General features: G+C 53.4%; 2 protein-coding genes across 2 annotated transcripts; both read left to right on the top strand.

Moving 5' to 3' along the window:
- The first annotated feature begins 2,552 nt into the window (after window positions 1-2,552).
- LOC128977101 (C-C motif chemokine 5-like) lies at window positions 2,553-3,592 on the top strand. The gene is made up of 3 exons (XM_054394569.1): window positions 2,553-2,625; window positions 2,907-3,018; window positions 3,493-3,592. The coding sequence occupies exons 1-3, from the start codon at window positions 2,553-2,555 to the stop codon at window positions 3,590-3,592; spliced, it is 285 nt and encodes a 94-aa protein (XP_054250544.1).
- Window positions 3,593-4,882: 1,290 nt separating this feature from the next.
- On the top strand, window positions 4,883-11,520 carry LOC128977043 (E3 ubiquitin-protein ligase TRIM39-like). The gene is made up of 5 exons (XM_054394510.1): window positions 4,883-5,323; window positions 6,217-6,312; window positions 8,749-8,996; window positions 9,638-9,750; window positions 10,563-11,520. Exons 1-5 carry the CDS (start codon window positions 4,886-4,888, stop codon window positions 11,132-11,134), a joined length of 1,467 nt encoding a protein of 488 aa, XP_054250485.1. The 5' UTR covers window positions 4,883-4,885; the 3' UTR covers window positions 11,135-11,520.
- Window positions 11,521-17,171: the final 5,651 nt, after the last annotated feature.

A 17,171-nucleotide genomic window follows, 5' to 3' on the forward strand; every position in this document is an offset into this window, starting at 1 on the left:
GCCATTGCAGTCCAGGGGTTTCAATGCAATTTCACAAGCTGCACTATAGACCTCCCAGCCTTGCAGGACCAGCTGCCCTGGGGAATCAAACAGCAACAGTTCCAGAGGATGTAGGCTAAGGATCTGTCTAGTCCAGCCGTAAGATCTCCAGATGTGGCCACAGCATAACCCTTGAAAAGAAAGGCAAATATTTGTGCTGCCTCCCTTGAGTGCTATCCCAGGCCCCAGCCATTCTCATTTTATAAATCTTCTTAAGCTTATCTGAAATCCAGGCTGTGACTCAGACACATGGAAATTTCCTTGCAATCACCACGTCCCTTGGCAAGGAGCTCCTCTTATGGAGAGCTGCTTCCTTCTGTTCCTTTTGAACCTGGCTGTTGCCAGCTTCATTGGATGGTCCACTGTCCCTGCTCTGGGAGAGGCAGCAAACAATTGCTCTTTGTCCTTCTTTCTAGGCCACTCATTGTTTGCAGACTTCAATTCCCATGCTGGAAAGCCTTGATCCCTCTCGAAAATGCTTCTTCCCATCTGAGAACTTGCTTATCTTTCCTGGAGCAACACCACCCTGTGATTTCTGACTTCCCTGTCATTCTCTTTCTCTTTCCAGACAATTTGCTCCCAGTTAAAGCCAGAATTGTCCACTTTAGTGGCAGCTCCCAGGGCCACTGTGACAATGTGACCCCTCAGACATGACTCCAACCTAGGAGGCGGTGTGGTGGAGCAGGTTGCATTCAGGGCTAAGAAAAGACTTCCTCCTGCAGCCCAAATCTGTTCTGGTGATGGATCCAAAGATACCATGTGTGGTTTCTATTGAAAGCTGAAACACACCATAAGGCAAAGGTTTTAGAGGCTCTATAAATAGCCACAGTTTCGGATGTATGATATGGAGGAGGTTTTAGAAATCAAAATATTTAGAGATTTGTATTATTTGTCTTGGCAGAATGGAGCAGCCAAGATTGAGGTACAAAATCCTCCTTCAGGGAAGAAACATTCTTGAGCAGAACAGTGAACAAGGGGAACAACAGAGGTGTCAAAGCCTCCAAGAATTCTGTTTGCAATGAATGGAAGCAGGAAACACAACCCAGTGTATCTGAAAGGGGAGAGAATTCACTGGAAATGTCTCTTCTCCTGACAGAAAACTCTGATTTTTCAGAATGGATCTTGGCATTTCCACCAAACCCCTACTTTGAACCTTGCAAGAACAGCTGCTAAAAGCAGCTCCAAGCTGAGCTGTGTTGGTGTGAGCTGCATCAGAGAGGACAGCTCCAGCCTGTTCTCCTCCTCTCAGTTTTATTCTGGTCCCTGTGTGCTGGGATGTGTAACAGGAATGTTAAGATTGATCTGAGTGGGGAACGTGTGCAAATGTTGGGCCTGAACACGCTGGTGGAAGTGGCAGGAGCAAGGGAATGAGAGTGGGAGACGTTGATGGCATCTAGGTTAGCAGGTCACCAGTGCATGATGATCATCTCATCTCAATCTGATCTCAATCTCATCTCTCCATGTGGTTCCCAGTCTGCCACTCAGTCAGATCCATCTCCAAGCCTGTTCCTAGCACCCCCAGCCTCAATCTGCTGTCTGTTGCCTCAGGCGGGGCTGTCACTCTTGGTTTGTTGTCTTGGGCACCTCAAGCTGTCATGTCTCCTGTCTCAGGCAGCACATCCATCCCAATGACTGGTTGTAGGTGATGCTCAAGGACAGAAGAGGAGCCCGACCTGGGAATGGTCAGGCACTGGAATGGGCTGCCCAGGAAGGTGGTTGAGTCATCGACCCTGGATGTGTTTAAAAGTCATTTAGATGTGGTGCTTGGGGATATGGTTTAGGGGTGAGCTTTGTAGAATAGGGTTATTGGTTGGACTTGGTGGTCCCAAGGGTCTTTTCCAACCTGAATGTTTCTGTGAGCACACTCCACCCTCTCTCAGCACACTTACAGACTGGTGGCCTTCTGGGGAAAGTCTCCATTTCCTTGGGGCAGTGCTGCAAGCAAGGCAGGGCATGGCTGCTGACCTGCTGAATGGGCAGATGGAGAGGGCTGCCTGACTCATGGACAATCCCTGCTCCAGTCACTGTGGGAGAAGTGCAGTGGCCTCAGTCTGGCTGTGATTTAGAGATTCTAAGGAACACAAGTGCGTGGCAGCCATGGTGGTTCTTCACTGCCATCATGTGACTTCTGGGCAAGAGATCCATCTACTAATCTTCTGAATCGTTCTTTCTAGGTTCTCTACAGAAACCTTTGGTTAGGGGAAAGAAAAAGAGAGGTCATATCCTGTCCACTATCACTTCGTGGTATCATATCATCATATAACGTGCCACGTCAGGGCACTGCTTTCCTTGGGGCTCTGGCCACTTCCCCCCAGGGCTGTGTGGCAGCCCTGACACAGCACTTTTTCCATTGTGTCATGTCTTACAGCAATGTTTCCGGCACGTTTGAGTCCTCACTGACTCCGTCCCTCTATAAAGTGTGCTGAACACAGGGACCCCACATCAAGCACAGCAAGGGACGCTCTGCAGCAGTCTAGCCCAACTCCTACCATATATCTCCACTCAACAGGACCATGAAGACCTCCACAGCTGCCCTTGCTGTGCTTTTTGTGGCTGTCCTCTGCTACCAGGTCTCCTCATCTCCAAGTGAGTCCAAGCTCTCCTCTCCAAGGAGCTCTCTTCTCTTTCTGCTGTATAACGTCTAGTGATGCTTGGCAGCTCTCCCTTCCAAGCATCTGCTGTGGGAAAGGAACACATCTTGCTGTTCTTTGACTTCTTGAGGGAAGGATGGCTGTGGTGGGAGCCTGTGATGGGAGCCCACAGTACAGGCAGCACCTCTTCCAGTGGGGACCTTCTTATCTTCTGACCCTGCTTCTCCCCACTGGTGCTTTTCCTGGTCTGGTTTAATCAGAAAATTTCTCTTCCAGTATCTGTCAACTCTGGTCCCTGCTGCCTCAGCTACAGCCCCAGACCACTACCTGCAAGACTCGCAGTGGAATATGACTACGTAGGCAGCCACTGCCCGCAGCCAGCTGTGATGTGAGTAGATCTTCTGCCCTGCTCCACTGAAGGATGGCAGTGCCAGAAAACCCCACATCTCACTCCATCCTTGCAAGGGAAGACAACAGGCTCAGTTCTGATGTGTTAGAACAACCTCTAAACACCTTACAGGCCAATTCCACATCCCAGGCAACCAGTTCCTGGATATCCCAATTAGAATTGAGCCAAATGAGCTGCTTCTGGTCACTTTTGCTGTCTCTAGATAGCAGGATCCAGGCAGGATGGTGTTCCAGCTGGATCAGACATGCTGGGGCAGAGTGGCTTAAGTAGCAGAGAGCAAGACACCTGTAATGCCATTAAGCCAACCCCTAACCCTGTATTTCCTTGGGGTTGTTTTGCAGCTGTAGAGATATCTGGTTTGGGGGGATTCACCAGTGGCAGGGAACAGCTGGTCCCTTCACCTCCTCCCTCTCTCTCCCTCTCCCTCTCCAATAACTGGCTTTCCTCCTGCAGATTTACCACAGCTTTACACAAGATGGTCTGTGGCAATCCCCAGGATAAGTGGGTCCAGAACATCGTGGATCGGCTAAAGGGCAAGGCAGGCAGCAGCTGAGCAACCATCACCTCCATGAAGACCTTCTCTCATGGGCACCTCCAAGGCACATCCCTTTTCCCTTATTGCCTGTGAACGTGGCAGACTGTTTCACACAGTGTTTAGCTCTTTTATTTAAGTTTATGCAAAAGCATGTGTAATTTATTTAACATTTTCAGTGCAGTTTTTCATTCTGATTTGTACGGGTTGTGGTGAAGTTATTTTGTGTAATAAAAAGGAGCAAAACCTACAGCTTCTCCCACTGGCTCTCAGGATGTTTCATGGGGGTCGTGGGAGGTTGGAAGGGGTCCAAGCTGACACCAGATGAGTCTGTGGGGTGCTGGGGTTGCTCTGAGCTGCCCCCCCCCCCCTCCCCCCCCCAGCCTCTTCATCCTGCCCGCTCCTGGCAGGGCTCTCGCACCCCTTGCCTGCCAGGCTGTGGTTGAGCCCTGCCCCAGGTGGTACCCAAGCTTGCAGGGGATGTTTCAGCATGAACGATCATGTGGGGGCACCAGGCTCGGCCAGTGTCATCAGGCAGCGGACGGCCAAAGCTGAGGCTGCCCCTCCAACCATGGGCTGCTCAGCTCAGCAAACACCAGAGGCCACTCGGACTCTGCCACCCCAGCGCCCGCAATTATCTCTGCGCACCGATTATTTCTGGCGCTTCCTAATTTGTCCTGCTCTCCCAGCAGGGTTTTGCTTTCTGTTCCGAGGAAGGCCCAGCCTTTAGGGCTGGCTGCAGCTGTCCTGCCTGCTCCTCCCCCAGCTGGCACTCAGGGCTTCCGTGGCTGTGCTGCGCGGCAGGGAGGTCGGCTTTCCCCCGGTTTGTCTCCTGGCTTCTCTGGCTTCTCAGGCTTCTGCCCTAGCTTCTCCCCCGGTTTGTCTCCTGGCTTTCTCAGGCTTCTGCCCTAGCTTCTCCCCCGGTTTCTCTCCTGGCTTTCTCAGGCTTCTGCCCTAGCTTCTCTCCTGGCTTCTCTCTGGCTTCTCAGGCTTCTGCCCTGGCTTCTCCTCTGGCCTCTTCCTTGGTTTCTCCTCAGGCTTCTTCCCTGGCTTCTCTCCTGGCTTCTGCCCTGGTTTCTTCCCTGGTTTCTCCTCTGGCCTCTTCCTTGGTTTCTCCTCAGGCTTCTTCCCTGGCTTCTCTCCTGGCTTCTGCCCTGGTTTCTCTCCTGGCTTCTCCCCTCGCTTTCATGGCACTGCTGGTGTTGCCCTGAAGTGAGGCTACCACAGCTCCGTCTGCCTGCGAGCCTGCCTGTGCCGATTGCCCCCCAGGGGAACAGAGGCTCCCGGTGAGACCACCTGGGCCGGGACCCCAGCATGGCCCTGGCGGATGCCCTGGAGCGGCTGCAGGAGGAGGCCATCTGCCCCATCTGCCTGGAGTGTATGAGCGAGCCGGTCAGCATCGACTGCGGGCACAACTTCTGCCGGGGCTGCATCGTCCGGCACTGCCAGGACAAGGGGCTGTGGGCCGATGGGTCCTTCTCCTGCCCGCAGTGCCGGGCCTCCTGCCACCGCAGCGGCCTCCGACCCAACCGGCAGCTGGCCAACATCGTGGAGAGCATCCGGCAGCTGGGGCTGGGGGCCGGCCCGGGGCTGGAGCTGGGCCCGGGGCCGCCGCTCTGCGCCCAGCACGGCGAGCGCCTCAAGCTCTTCTGCGAGGAGGACGGGAAGGCCATCTGCGTGGTGTGCCGGGAGTCCCTGCACCACCGCTCCCACACCATCTGCCCCATCGAGGAGGCTGTGCAGGTCTACAAGGTATGGGAGCTCGGGGTGCCCTGGGCACGCTGGTACCAGCGCGGGTGGCTGCCAGAGCCCTATTTTTTTAGGGTGTCAGGCGATGATAGGACGGGGGGGAACAGAACAAAACTAGAAATGGGTGGATTCGGATTGGATGTTAGGAGGAAATTCTTCCCCATGAGGGTGGTGAGACACTGGCACAGGTTGCCCAGGGAGGTGGTGGAAGCCTCATCCCTGGAGGTTTTTGCAGCCAGGCTGGATGTGGCTATGAGCAACCTGATCTGTGTGAGGTGTCCCTGGCCACGGCATGGGGGCTGGATGACCCTTGAGGTCCCTTTCAACCCTAACAATTCTGTGATTCTACTGCCCCTCTCCCAGTGCCCCAATGGCATTGCCAGGAAAGCGGAGGAGGGGGTGACAGAGGCAGCAGTGCCCACCCAGCAGCTCTCTTTGCAGGGATGAGGCTAGACTCACTGTCTACCAAATTGTGGAGGCACTCAGACTCAGCCCTGTCCATCCAGGTGCATGGAGGCAACCTCAAGGCTTCTTTCCCTGGAGAAGTAGGGCGTTGGTCCTGCCCTGGGGACTTTTCTCCTCAGTGAATGTGTGCACCCAAGCCCCACATCACAGCAATGCTCCCAGCAGCACGCAGCAGGCTGCCCCACACCCTGGCACTGCAGGGAGCAGTCACTTTGATCTCCAAAAGCCAAATGGTGGGAAAAATACAGGGAAAACTCAAGGGGCATCCAGAGGGTTAATGCTGGGAGTGAAGAGCACAGCTGCTGGGTTTGGGTGCCAGGGCTGGCACTGCCTGGCATTGTGTGGTCACTGTCCCCTGGCTGCCAGGGCTAAACCGTTGTACTCAGTGGGTGCTACTAGGGTGAGCTGAGCCTGTTTTTTTGTCTTTTCAGGTCAAACTCCATAAATCCCTGGAGCATCTTTTGAAGGAAATGGAGGACGTGAAGAAGCATGAATCAACAGAAAAGATGAAAACCCAGGAGTGCAAGGCAGGTGCCTGGCTTAATACTTAAAGCATGAGCTTCAGAGAGACCAGCAATTGTGATCTGGTCTGGGGCTGTGTATCTGGGCAAAGTCCTCAAGGTGGAACTTGTCCCCATGTCCTGCTGTTGTATTGTGCTGGAAAGCAGCTCAACAGCTGTGTGAGTTCTGTAATAAACGTTAAACAGGTTTGCAAAGGAAAGCTTTGCAAAGCACAGCACATCAGCCCCCCTGAAACTGGAGGGTTTGTGTGCCAGTTAAACCAACCCTGAATATTTGTTATCACAGAACCCCAGCGTGGTGAGGGTTGGAAGGGACCTCTGGAGATCATGTAGTCCAACCCCCCTGCTAAAGCAGGTTCACCTAGATCAGGTGGCACAGGATCGTGGGTTTTGAAAGTCTCCAGAGGAGGAGACTCCACAACCTCTCTGGGCAGCCTGCTCCAGGGCTCCAGCACCCTCCCAGCAAAGAAATTTCTGCTCCTGTTTAAGTTGTTTGCCTTTCGCTTTACAATGCATGCCTGAGTTGTGAGCCACCCAGGGAGCTCTGCTTCACAGCAGTAGGAACTGAAAGTGTTTTTACTGAAAAAAAACCCGAAACAAACCCAAAAAAAACAACCAAAAAAGCCCCCCAACAACAGAAAAGCTTAATTCTTGCACCTCTGCCCAACTTCCAGCAGTCCTGGGAAGCTATGACACCAGCAAAAGAGCTGCGTTTCATGTCCTTCTGAGGTGGAAACTGGAAGCTGGAAAGCAAAAGTAACTGCAGAAAGGGAAACAAAACTTCTGGACCGAGTTATCCAGGCCTGAGCTGGATGATGAATTGGCTTTGGCACGGCAAACAAATTTCTCTGCACTCCCCATGTCATTTCCTCTGCTCCTCTGCCTTCCCACCACAACCTAGCCAAGTGGGTGGTGGTGTTTTGGGGTGCCCCTCTGTGCCCACCATCCCCTTTGGGGTAGGGATGGGGATGGAGGCTGTGAAAGAGCTATGCCACTGTCCCCCTGACCCTCCTGAGTCAGGGCTCTGGGGCTGCGACTCAGCTGCCTCTGGCTTCCCCTTGGCAGCTGGTTGAGCTCCTTTAGTTATAAAAAAGAAAGGTCCCTTGAGAATGGTGTGGAGGAAGAGGCTGTGACCATCCTGTCTTATCAAACCTTGGTGACTCAGGTCCAAGAAATCATGTGCTAGGACAGAAAGATAAATGCAGTTCAGTTTCCTTTTGTTTATCCTCTGTGTTTGGAGGTTTCGTGGTCTCTGCTGACCTCACTGTGTTACCTTGGTGCCAATATTTAGGGCTCAGACAGAACCACAGAATCACAGAATGGTTTGGTTTGCAAAGGACCTTTGAAGGTCATCTATGCCAACCCCCCTGCACTGAGCCGTGACATCCCCAACTAGATCAGGTTGCTCACAGCCCCATCAAGCCTGACCTTTAATGTCTCCAGAGACAGGGCCTCCACCACCTCCCCTGGCAAATTTTCCAGTGTTCCACCACCCTTAAAGAACTTCTTCCTAGTACCCAGTTCTAAAGCACTGGCAGCCCCTGCCTGTTGCTGGCTGTAGGGAAAGCTCTCAGACACCTGAAGAATCCCCCCTGGCTCCCTCTCTTCAGCCCTCTCCAGCCCTGAAACTTCTTTCCTCTTTTCCCCATGCTATGGAATTTTCTAGACTTGGATCATTTCCTCCCCAGCAGCAGGTTAGCCTGAATCTAGCTGGAGCTAGATTCTAATAATGTCTACCCTGGAGACCTGATGGCATCTCCTGGCAGCCTGGAAACCCCACAGGTCCTCCTGTGCCTCACTGAGACACTTGTTCTCTCTGTGAGGAGAAAAGGCTAAGAGCCCTGGGGCTGTTTAGCCTGGAGAATAGCAGCCTGAAAGGGGATCTTCTCCATGCTCAGCAAGAGCTAAAGGGTAGGGGGCAAGAAGATAGGGCCAGACTCTTTTCAGTGCTCCCATTTGACAGGACAAGGGGCAGTGGGCACAAACTGGAACCCAGGAGGTTCCATCTGAACCCAAGACAAAAAATGTTTGATGTGAAGGTGCTGGAGCCCTGAAGCAGCCTAGCCAGAGAGACTGTGGAGTCTCCTTCTCTGGAGAGATTCCAAACCCACCTGGACATTGTGATCCTGGGCAGGCTGTTGTGAGTGACGCTGCCTTAGCAGGGGTGTTGGACTGGATGACCTCCGGAAGTTACTTCCAACCCCCACCATGCTGAGCAGAAATGCCCTGGGCAAAGTCCTGCTGCTGATGAACTGAGGATGTTGAGGAGGAGCTGGGCAGAGGTGAAGGCACAGCAGTTGGCCTCTGGCTGCTTTTTAAAATACATGTGCTTGTCCAAAAAATGTGGTGGTTTCCCGGGGCCTGATGCTGGAGAATCCAGCTCTGTCTTGACTTCCTGGCTAACTTTGCCTCACTTCACCCCATGTCACTTCCTCTCTGAAGGAGACAGTGAGAAAGAAGCGGGAGAGGATTGTGAGCGAGTTCGGGAAGCTGCATCGGCTGCTGGCTGACGACGAGAAGCTGCTGCTGCAGAAGCTGGAGGAGGAGGAGAAGCGAATCCTGTTGCTGATTAATGAAAACTTGTCCATGCTGGTGGAGCAGAAGTCCCTTCTGGAGGAGCTGATCCTGGAGATAAAGGAAAAGACCCAGCAGTCAGCTGAGGAGCTGCTCAAGGTCAGGCTGTGCCACCAGCCCTACCAACTCAGCCCCGATGCCTTTGCTGTCTGGGCAGCTGGCTGGGGCCAGGCTGACTGGTGGGCTCCAGAGCCCCACACCCATGATGATTTTTCTCTTCTCTTCTCTTGCTAGGACATGAAAAAGTTCCTGATCACGTAGGTACCTGTGCTTGTTCCTCCTACCATCCTGGCTGTCCCCAGACTAAGTGACGTGTTCTTGTCTGCTCCATGCCAGCCACCCCCTGTCCTCCCTGCCCAGCATCTGCTTTGGTCCTCCCTGGGGCTGACAAAGGAAAGATTGAGACCAGCAGGGGCTGAAATATAGACTGTATCCTCTTCTTCCAGGGCCCCAAGGCCAAGCTCTTGCCTGGCCTTGTCGTTTGTGAGATGATTGATCTCCTAAGGGACATGCTGCCCTGCTGGCTTTGATCCATCCTTCCCAGGGACTGTCAGTGCTGCTCCCCACATTGTTTTTTCCTGGTCCCATCAGCGTTGCTGATAAGCAAGTGGTTGTCCCTAGTGCTCTGCACAGCCAAAGAGCTCAAGGGAGGAGATACAGCTCTGCAGTCAAGACAAAAACATTAACCCCCCACCAGCAGGACACTGGCCATGCTGTGGGCTCTGAAGACAACCCATGGGTGTTACTCTTCTTTCAGGTGTGATGGGATAAAGTTCCCATCCCCCAAGGCTGTGTCTGTGACCCTGAAGGAAAACTACAGCATCCCAGAGCACTGCCTGTGCATGAGGGACATGCTGAAGAAGTTCAAAGGTAAGGGATTTGCTTTTGTGCCAGGACCTGGCACATTTATGCTCCAGTTGCCCTCCCCTACCCATACCCTGGGGAACAGGAAGGTTTCTTCAACAAGCTTTGTCCAGCTGGTCCCAGTTTGTGAACTGATGAGTTCAAGCTGGTGTCATGGTCACTCCTCACTTTGGTCTTGGTTAGGTTGTGAGATGACCCTGAAGCCTAGGAGGTCAGTCAGGAGTTTCAGGCTCCCTGTTGCCCATGAACTCTTCAATGTTGGCTGCTTCTGAAGCTGAGGAGCCCTCCCCCACCCAAATCTGTGCCTGCTCTGCAGCCAGATGCTGAATATTTTGGTGTGGTTTAGTCAGCAGGATTTGAAGGGCCTGCAAGAAAGCTGGGGAGGGACTTTTTAGGATATCAGGTAGTGACAGGACTGGGGGGAATGGAACAAAGCTGGAAGTGGGGAAATTCAGACTGGGTGTGAGGAAGAAGTTGTTCCCCATGAGAGTGGTGAGAGCCTGGAATGGGTTGCACAGGGAGGTGGTTGAGGCCCCATCCCTGGAGGTGTTTAAGGCCAGGCTGGATGAGGCTGTGGCCAGCCTGCTGTAGTGTGAGGTGTCCCTGCCCATGGCAGGGGGGTTGGAACTGGCTGATCCTTGTGGTCCCTTCCAACCCTGACTGATTCTGTGATTGTATGACTGAACTTCCCTGCTGCCGGGCAGCACTGGGAGCCATGCAGAGCCATGGGCACAAGCAAATACATGGAAAGAGCTGGAACAGCTCAGCTTCCAGGCTCCTGGAGCCCTCTTCACGCTTCCACCCTTCTCCCTCCCCAGTGGATGTGAGTCTGGACCCCGAGACGGCGCACCCGGAGCTCACCCTGTCGGAGGACCGCAAGAGTGTGCGGCGTGGCGGCAAGAAGCTGCTGCTCTCCCTCTTCGACAGCCCCAGGAGGTTTGGCACGGTGCCGGCGGTGCTGGGCAGCCAGGCCTTCTTCTCGGGCCGCAGCTACTGGGAGGTGCAGGTGGGGGACAAGCCCGAGTGGGGCTTGGGGCTGTGCCGGGAGAACGCCAACCGGCGAGGCAACGTCGTCTTCTGCCCCAACAACGGCTACTGGGTGCTGCGGCTGCAGAGCGGGGGAGGCTACGAGGCCCTCACCTCCCCAGCCTCCCCTCTGAGCCTGAGCATCAGGCCCCGGCGCGTGGGGATCTTCCTCGACTACGAGGCAGGAGAGATCTCCTTCTACAACGTCAGCGACCGCTCCCACATCTACACCTTCACAGACAAGTTTTCGGGGAACCTGCGGCCTCTCTTCTTCCTGGGTGCCTTTTTGGGGGGCAGAAATGCAGAGCCCTTGGTGATCTCCTGGGTCAGGGACACGCAAGGGAGCAGCTGCGTTGTGCTGTGATGGCTGCTCCGGGCTGTTGGTGGTGAGACCTGGGAGCCTGGCTGCTTCCTCCCGCTGGGGGAAGTCTGTGTGCCTTGGTGAGCACCATGGTAGGGTTCCACAGAGTCACTGAACCCCAGCGTGGTGGGGCTGGAAGGGACCTCTGGAGATCATCCAGTCCAACCGCCCTGCTAGGGCAGGAACACCTGGAGCAGATCCCCACTGGCTGCTGGGGGAGTCTGACACCCACTGTGTGCATACTCATGTTGGGGTCATGTCGTAACCCCATGTGTCACTGGTGGGGACAGAGACTCACACTGACCTCTGCTGCCCTGCCTCACAGCCAGCTGCCACACAGTGCTGCTTTTGGTGTGAGCTGGACTGGAACAGGGCAATAAAGGGTTGATTTGGGCAGCCTTGTGTGGTTAGCAGTGTGGTTTTGTGGTGCACCCAGCCCTGCTTATTAGCCCCAGCTAACCCGCAACGTCTCGGAGGGCAAAGGGTGCTGCTGCACCTGGTCCTCCCCAGCCTTGAGAAGCTACTCAGGAGATGCTGCTCTTGCCTCACTGGGAGACTGCAGGAAGCTGCACACCCACCAGGCAGGAGAGTCAGTCGTGGCAGCTGTGTAGTTGGCCATGCTTCAGCCTCCTGTTGCTGAGGCCTGGGGTGAAGGCAAGGGGACATCTGTATGGGTGTGGGTGGTGGCTGGGCTGCTCTCCCTCATCCTCTGGTGGGGACATCGCCTCCAGGTCCCATAGCTCCAGCCCCTCAGTGTCCCCTCACAAGCCCTGTGGGTGGGGAATCTCCAAGCATATGAAGCATTGTGTTGCCCACTACAGGATGGGGACACTGTGGGGGCTGCAAAACCCAGGGAGAGAAAAATGAGCCATCCTCAGCTGATGCCTCCAAGGGCTCTCCATCCCCTGGGACATCCTTTCTCTCAGTATTGCTGCCCCAGCCTCTTGCCTCAAGCATTGTGCCGCTGTGTTCTTGGAGGAAAAGGTCTCAGGTCCTTAAGCTCAGCTGTGGCATCAGCCAGTCCTGCTCATCTGAACCAAAGTGCCTGTGGTCCACAGAGCCAGGAGGCAGGAGACACTGCCCTGGGGGCAGAGGAAGTAGAGGTGACACCAGCAGCCCTGGGCTGCCAGATGGAGTGGCTGTGGAGCATGCCCTTCAGATGAAAATGATGAAGCTACTTAATTTAAAGACCAATTCAATTAAAATAAAATGAGATTTGATAAAGCAGTGTCTTAAATGCTCAGCCCAGTTTCTCTGGGGATGTCCTGGATGGTGCTTTAGGAGTCTTCCAGTGAAAAAAAAAGATGCTGAACATGAGACAGCAGTTCTTCTTGGCTGAGTTTTGTGGCATTTCAGGGAGTCCCTGTCTCCTCCCCTCAGCTGCAGGCTCACTCTTTTGGAGGCTACATGGCAGAGAGAAAAGAACCCCAACTAGAAGAGCCCAATCCCAGCTTTTCCATGTCCCAGGACGAGAAGAGCAATAGGTCTGAGTGAGCTCTGCAGCTCATTGACCTCCATTGAGATCTTACAGGGAATTTACGGAGCCTGAGAAGGGAGGAAAGGACAGGAATGCTGAGGTCTTGGCTGAGGGCTGGAAGCAAAGGTGGTTATGGAGGGGAGTGGTGAGGACAACCAGGGAAACCTGCTGTGCAGGGACCACACTAAATGTCACCAAACCTGGGGCAGGAGAAGGTCATGGGATGGAAGCTGTCCAGAAAGCAAGACCAGTCCGGCCAGGTGACAGATAAGTGACACTTGCTGCTGTGCTGGAGGGGTGAAGAGCATTTCCAGAAGAGACAGGAGGAACTGCAACAGTTCAGAGATGTTGCATTTAAGGGGAAGAAATGAATGAGCAGAAAGGATGTGGACTCAGCCTGATGCAAGCACCCAAAGTGTTCCTAAAAGTTATGAATGTGCCTCTCGCAGGAAGGAGGGTAAAGGTTGAAGGCATGAGAGAGCCTGGAATGGGCTGTGACATCTTTCCATCTCTGCATCACTTGTAACTAAGAACCTGCTCAGGGTAGATACTGCTCTGTCCTGAGATGCCCAGACTGGCAATGGGCAGCTAAAGAAAATCCAGGGGCACTGGGACCTGGCTTTCAGAGCTCCCTAAAGCTAAAGCTGTTCCTAAAGCTTATCTGCAGGTTTTCTTCTTAAGTCACCACAAGCCAAGCTTAGCTCTGTCCTTGTGGAGTGCATTTAGTACCTGGCTCTGGCTTCCATGAAGGTCCTGCCCAGCAAGGACCAGGTCCTGCTTGCATCACTTCCCTCAGCCAGATGGCACAGCCTGGTCTGATGCTGGCTTTGCCCACAGCAAGGCTTTCCCAGGGGTTTCATTACAGATGTTTGCTTTTATCTACACAGCACAAAATAGTCAGTAAATACCACACTCTGCTTTCAGGATGAGTCTCTCTTTTAGTAGTTTACAAATCCTGAAACCCTTGACAGTGTTGCACTTGGTCTGAACCCAGAGGAAACCTCCTGTAAGCCACCCTCCTCTTGGGTCCCAGCCTCCCCTTTCCCTTCATCTGCTCCCTCAGGCTTAGTGCCCTCTGCTTTTGTGTTCCCCTGCCCCATCTCCAGTGGGTGCTCCCTGAGCACCTCATGAGGCTGTATTTGGGAGGGATGAACGTCGTGGTTGGCCCTTGAGACCTGTGCATGAGCACCAGGGGCACCTGGGGCTCCTCCAAGAGCTGTGGGGTGTGAGGGCTTCTTGCATCACTCAGCTCCAGTCCTTGCTTTGGGCACAGTAATCCTTAGGTGAGATTTGGTGATGTGGCTACTGCCTGTCCCTGCTCCTGGCCACCTTCCAACACTCCTCCTCCTCCTTTTTAAAACATGGGGGCTCTGAAGATGCCCTGCTTGAGGGCTTGGAAGCAGGTCCCAGCTCCCAGCTTCCTCTTCTGGAGAAGAGCAGGCTGAGGGGAGACCTTCTGGCTCTCTATACATGAAAAGAGGTTGGAGTGAGATGGGGGTTGGTCTCTTCTCCCAAGTAACAAGTGACAGGACAAGAGGAAATGGCCTCAGGTTGTGCCAGGGGAGGTTTAGGTTGGATAATAGGAACAATTTCTTCCCTGTAAGAGTGGTCAGGCACTGGAACAGGCTGCTCAGGGAAGCAGTGGAGTCACCACCCCTGGAGGTGTTAAACCCCCATGTAGACATGGCACTTCAGGAGGTGGTTGAATGGGCACGGTGATGTTGGATTGATGGTTGGACTCCATGATCTTAGAGGTCTTTCCCAACCAAAATGATCCTCTGAAAGCTGCCTGGCTGCCTGTGCCTGGCTCGTGCAGGCTTCGTTCACACCTCCCTGCCTGGGGGTGTGGAGTAACAAGCTGTGCTTCTCACAGGCACTTTGGGGGCTCCTCTGAGCTGTCACACGTAGGTGGGTGGAAGCTGAAGAAAGACATGAGCAATCCAGGACTCCCTGCAGCTGCCCAGAATAGCAGTGAGGAGTTAGCTGAGGTACCCAGGGTAGGTGTCTGCTGTGGGTGGCTTGAGTGTGACTTGGGTTGTTAAGGAGGTTGACTCATGGGGTTGTTCACAACAGGCTCAAACAGTGCACAGCCTGGATGGTGATCCCCAGATGACTCTGCACTGAGTGTCCTTCAACAAGAAACCCCAGGGCTGTGGGACTGCTTCCAGTGCCACAGGGTCAGATGGTGCTTGTCCCCCAAGAGGGACTCTAGAAGATAAAGTCATTTTGGGATGACCCTGTTGCAGGTCTCCCCTCTCCTTTCCCTTTCTCCTGCTGTTCCCTAAAGGGAAGGTATCTCTGGGCACTCAACTTTGTACTAATCTCAGTCCTCAGGGTGAAGCTGCTGGGCTCAGGCACTCATATATGGGGCTGGCTGGTACCCAATGGCCAAGGTGTCCCCACTTCTGATACAACCACAATGAGCCCTTCTCCCAGAGCTGACCCTGAGGCTTGCAGGGCCTGGGGAGTCAGGGCTGTGACCAAAGCCACCAGCCTCACATGCAGGAGCATCTCCTTGTCCCCAAGGTGGTGTCCACCTGAAGCTCCCACACATGGGCTCCCTCCCAGCAGCACCTCGGGGAAGGGACTCTGGTCCTGCTGGCACAGATCCCTGTTTCACCCTCCTCCTCCTCCTCCTCAGTTGCTATTTCCATCTGGGTGCAGTCAGTGCTGTAGTGAGATGACTGATGGGCTACAGGCTGCCCCGTGGGCTGAGGAGCTGGGGGCTGCAGTTCCTCAAAGGCTGAGGCTCCTGACACAGCTGATGTGGTCCTTCCTCCCCCAAACACACCCACAGCCCCCTGGTCCCTTCCAGCCCCACCTGAAGCTTCTCTTGCTGCACAGATCCCACCCAGCCTCTGCCCTGTGTCTGCTCATCATCAACCCTCCCCAGGAGCCTGCTCTGTTCCCCTGGGTCTCACTGATGAAGTTTGTCCCCCCCAGATTCAGTCAGTAAACACTGGGGTGAGCTCCAACCTGAATCTTTTTCCTTGGACTGCTCTACGTGCACCAGAGGTCCAGGCAGGAGGACCCCAAACCCTTGTTCATCCTACAGCATGTGTCCAGAGCTGATCAGAGCAACCTAAACACCATCAATGGTGTGGGCTCCATCTCCTTTAGCTCAGGTGAGAGACCAGCCCCAGGGCTGCAGCAGAGATGTGTCCTTGCGTGGACAGATCCTGCCCTGGGATTGGGACCTGGCAGGGGGACTGGAGAGGGACACTGTGTCTCTGGACAGACATGTCCAGTGATGGGCAGGGTTTGGAGGTACAGAGAAAAGTCACTTTTTCTGTAAGGACACGTCTGGCTGAGCCTCATGTCTCAGCTAAATGAGAGTTTAATGAAACTGTTCTAAAAACCTTGCAGTGAAACAGATTCCCCCCCCCATCCTCAGCTCTGGGAATAGCTGAACCATTTTAGCTGCAGCTCCCAGAAAGCTCTCCCTGAAACAGCCAGCACCAGAAATGTCAGCCCCTGAAGGTAACCTTTTAATTGATTATAAATGGGGCCAGTGATGGAATTTAACCAGCTGCCAGCAGCCATAATGAGTGGGGATGAGGAACCTTCTTCAAGGGCTGAGCCAAACTACCTGGGTGTCATGGTGAGGGTGTGAGGTCACTTCTGGAATACTGTGTCCAGTTCTGGGCTCCCCAGTTCAAGAAGGAGAGGGGCTTGCTGGAGAGAGTACAGAAAAGGGGCACAGAGGTGCTGGAGGGACTGGAACATCTTTTTTGGGACAAAAGACTGAGAGAATTGGGGCTTCTTAATGTGGAAAAGAGCAGACTGAGGGAGTTCTCATCAGTGCTGATCAATACTCAAAGGCTGGGTATCAGGAGAATGGGACCAGTGGTTTTTTTCAGGGGTGCCCAGTGACAGGACCAGAGGTGATGGGCACAAACTTGACCATAAGAAGTTCCATCTAAACATGAGGAGGAACTTTTCTAATTTCAGGATGCTGGAGCACTGGAGCAGGCTGCCCTGCTCTGTCCCCATCTCTGGAGACATTCAAAACCCACCTGGATGTGTTCCTGTGTGATCTTCTCTAGGTGAAGCTGCCTTGGCAAGGGGGTTGGGCTCTATGCTCTCCAGAGATCCCTTCCAATTCCTACCATCCAGCGATTTTGTGATGCACCCTTCTTATACCTCCTCCTTCATGGCTTTTCTCTTTTTATTTGGCAAGACAGGATGTTCAGGTAGGCAAAGCTTGCAGAGGGGGATTGAGAATGTAGGAAAGGGACTAAGGACCATCTTGTCATTTATAATTTCAGTTCATGTCATTGTAAAGAATTGTAATAGAGGCAAAGGCAGGAATTTCTTACAAAAATATTTATTTCTCAAAATCTGAATTAAATACTGCACCAAAAAAACCCAAAACCAAACCCAAACACCAAACAATTAATTCAATGCAGAAAGGTCTTACAAAAATATTTTTCTCAAAATTTAAATTAAATATTGCATCAAACCCACAATTAATTAAGTGCAGAAAACAGCACCTGAGCACAAGTATTTAGATAAAAAAAAAATATATAGATCTATTAAATAATCCTCTTTGTCTGGAGTGGA

This window comes from Indicator indicator, chromosome 30 (assembly GCF_027791375.1).
Source record: "Indicator indicator isolate 239-I01 chromosome 30, UM_Iind_1.1, whole genome shotgun sequence".
Classification (NCBI taxonomy): Eukaryota; Metazoa; Chordata; class Aves; order Piciformes; family Indicatoridae; genus Indicator; species Indicator indicator.

Bases quoted from the DNA above. Each gene is read 5' to 3' on its own strand.
- LOC128977101 (XM_054394569.1), top strand. From the start codon at position 2,553: ATGAAGACCTCCACAGCTGCCCTTGCTGTGCTTTTTGTGGCTGTCCTC. The intron at 2,626-2,906 runs GTGAGTCCAAGC...TTTCTCTTCCAG, and splicing joins CCAGGTCTCCTCATCTCCAA to TATCTGTCAACTCTGGTCCC. The intron at 3,019-3,492 runs GTGAGTAGATCT...TTCCTCCTGCAG, and splicing joins TGCCCGCAGCCAGCTGTGAT to ATTTACCACAGCTTTACACA.
- LOC128977043 (XM_054394510.1), top strand. From the start codon at position 4,886: ATGGCCCTGGCGGATGCCCTGGAGCGGCTGCAGGAGGAGGCCATCTGC. The intron at 8,997-9,637 runs GCCCTACCAACT...CTCTTCTTTCAG, and splicing joins AAGGTCAGGCTGTGCCACCA to GTGTGATGGGATAAAGTTCC. The intron at 9,751-10,562 runs GTAAGGGATTTG...CTCCCTCCCCAG, and splicing joins CATGCTGAAGAAGTTCAAAG to TGGATGTGAGTCTGGACCCC.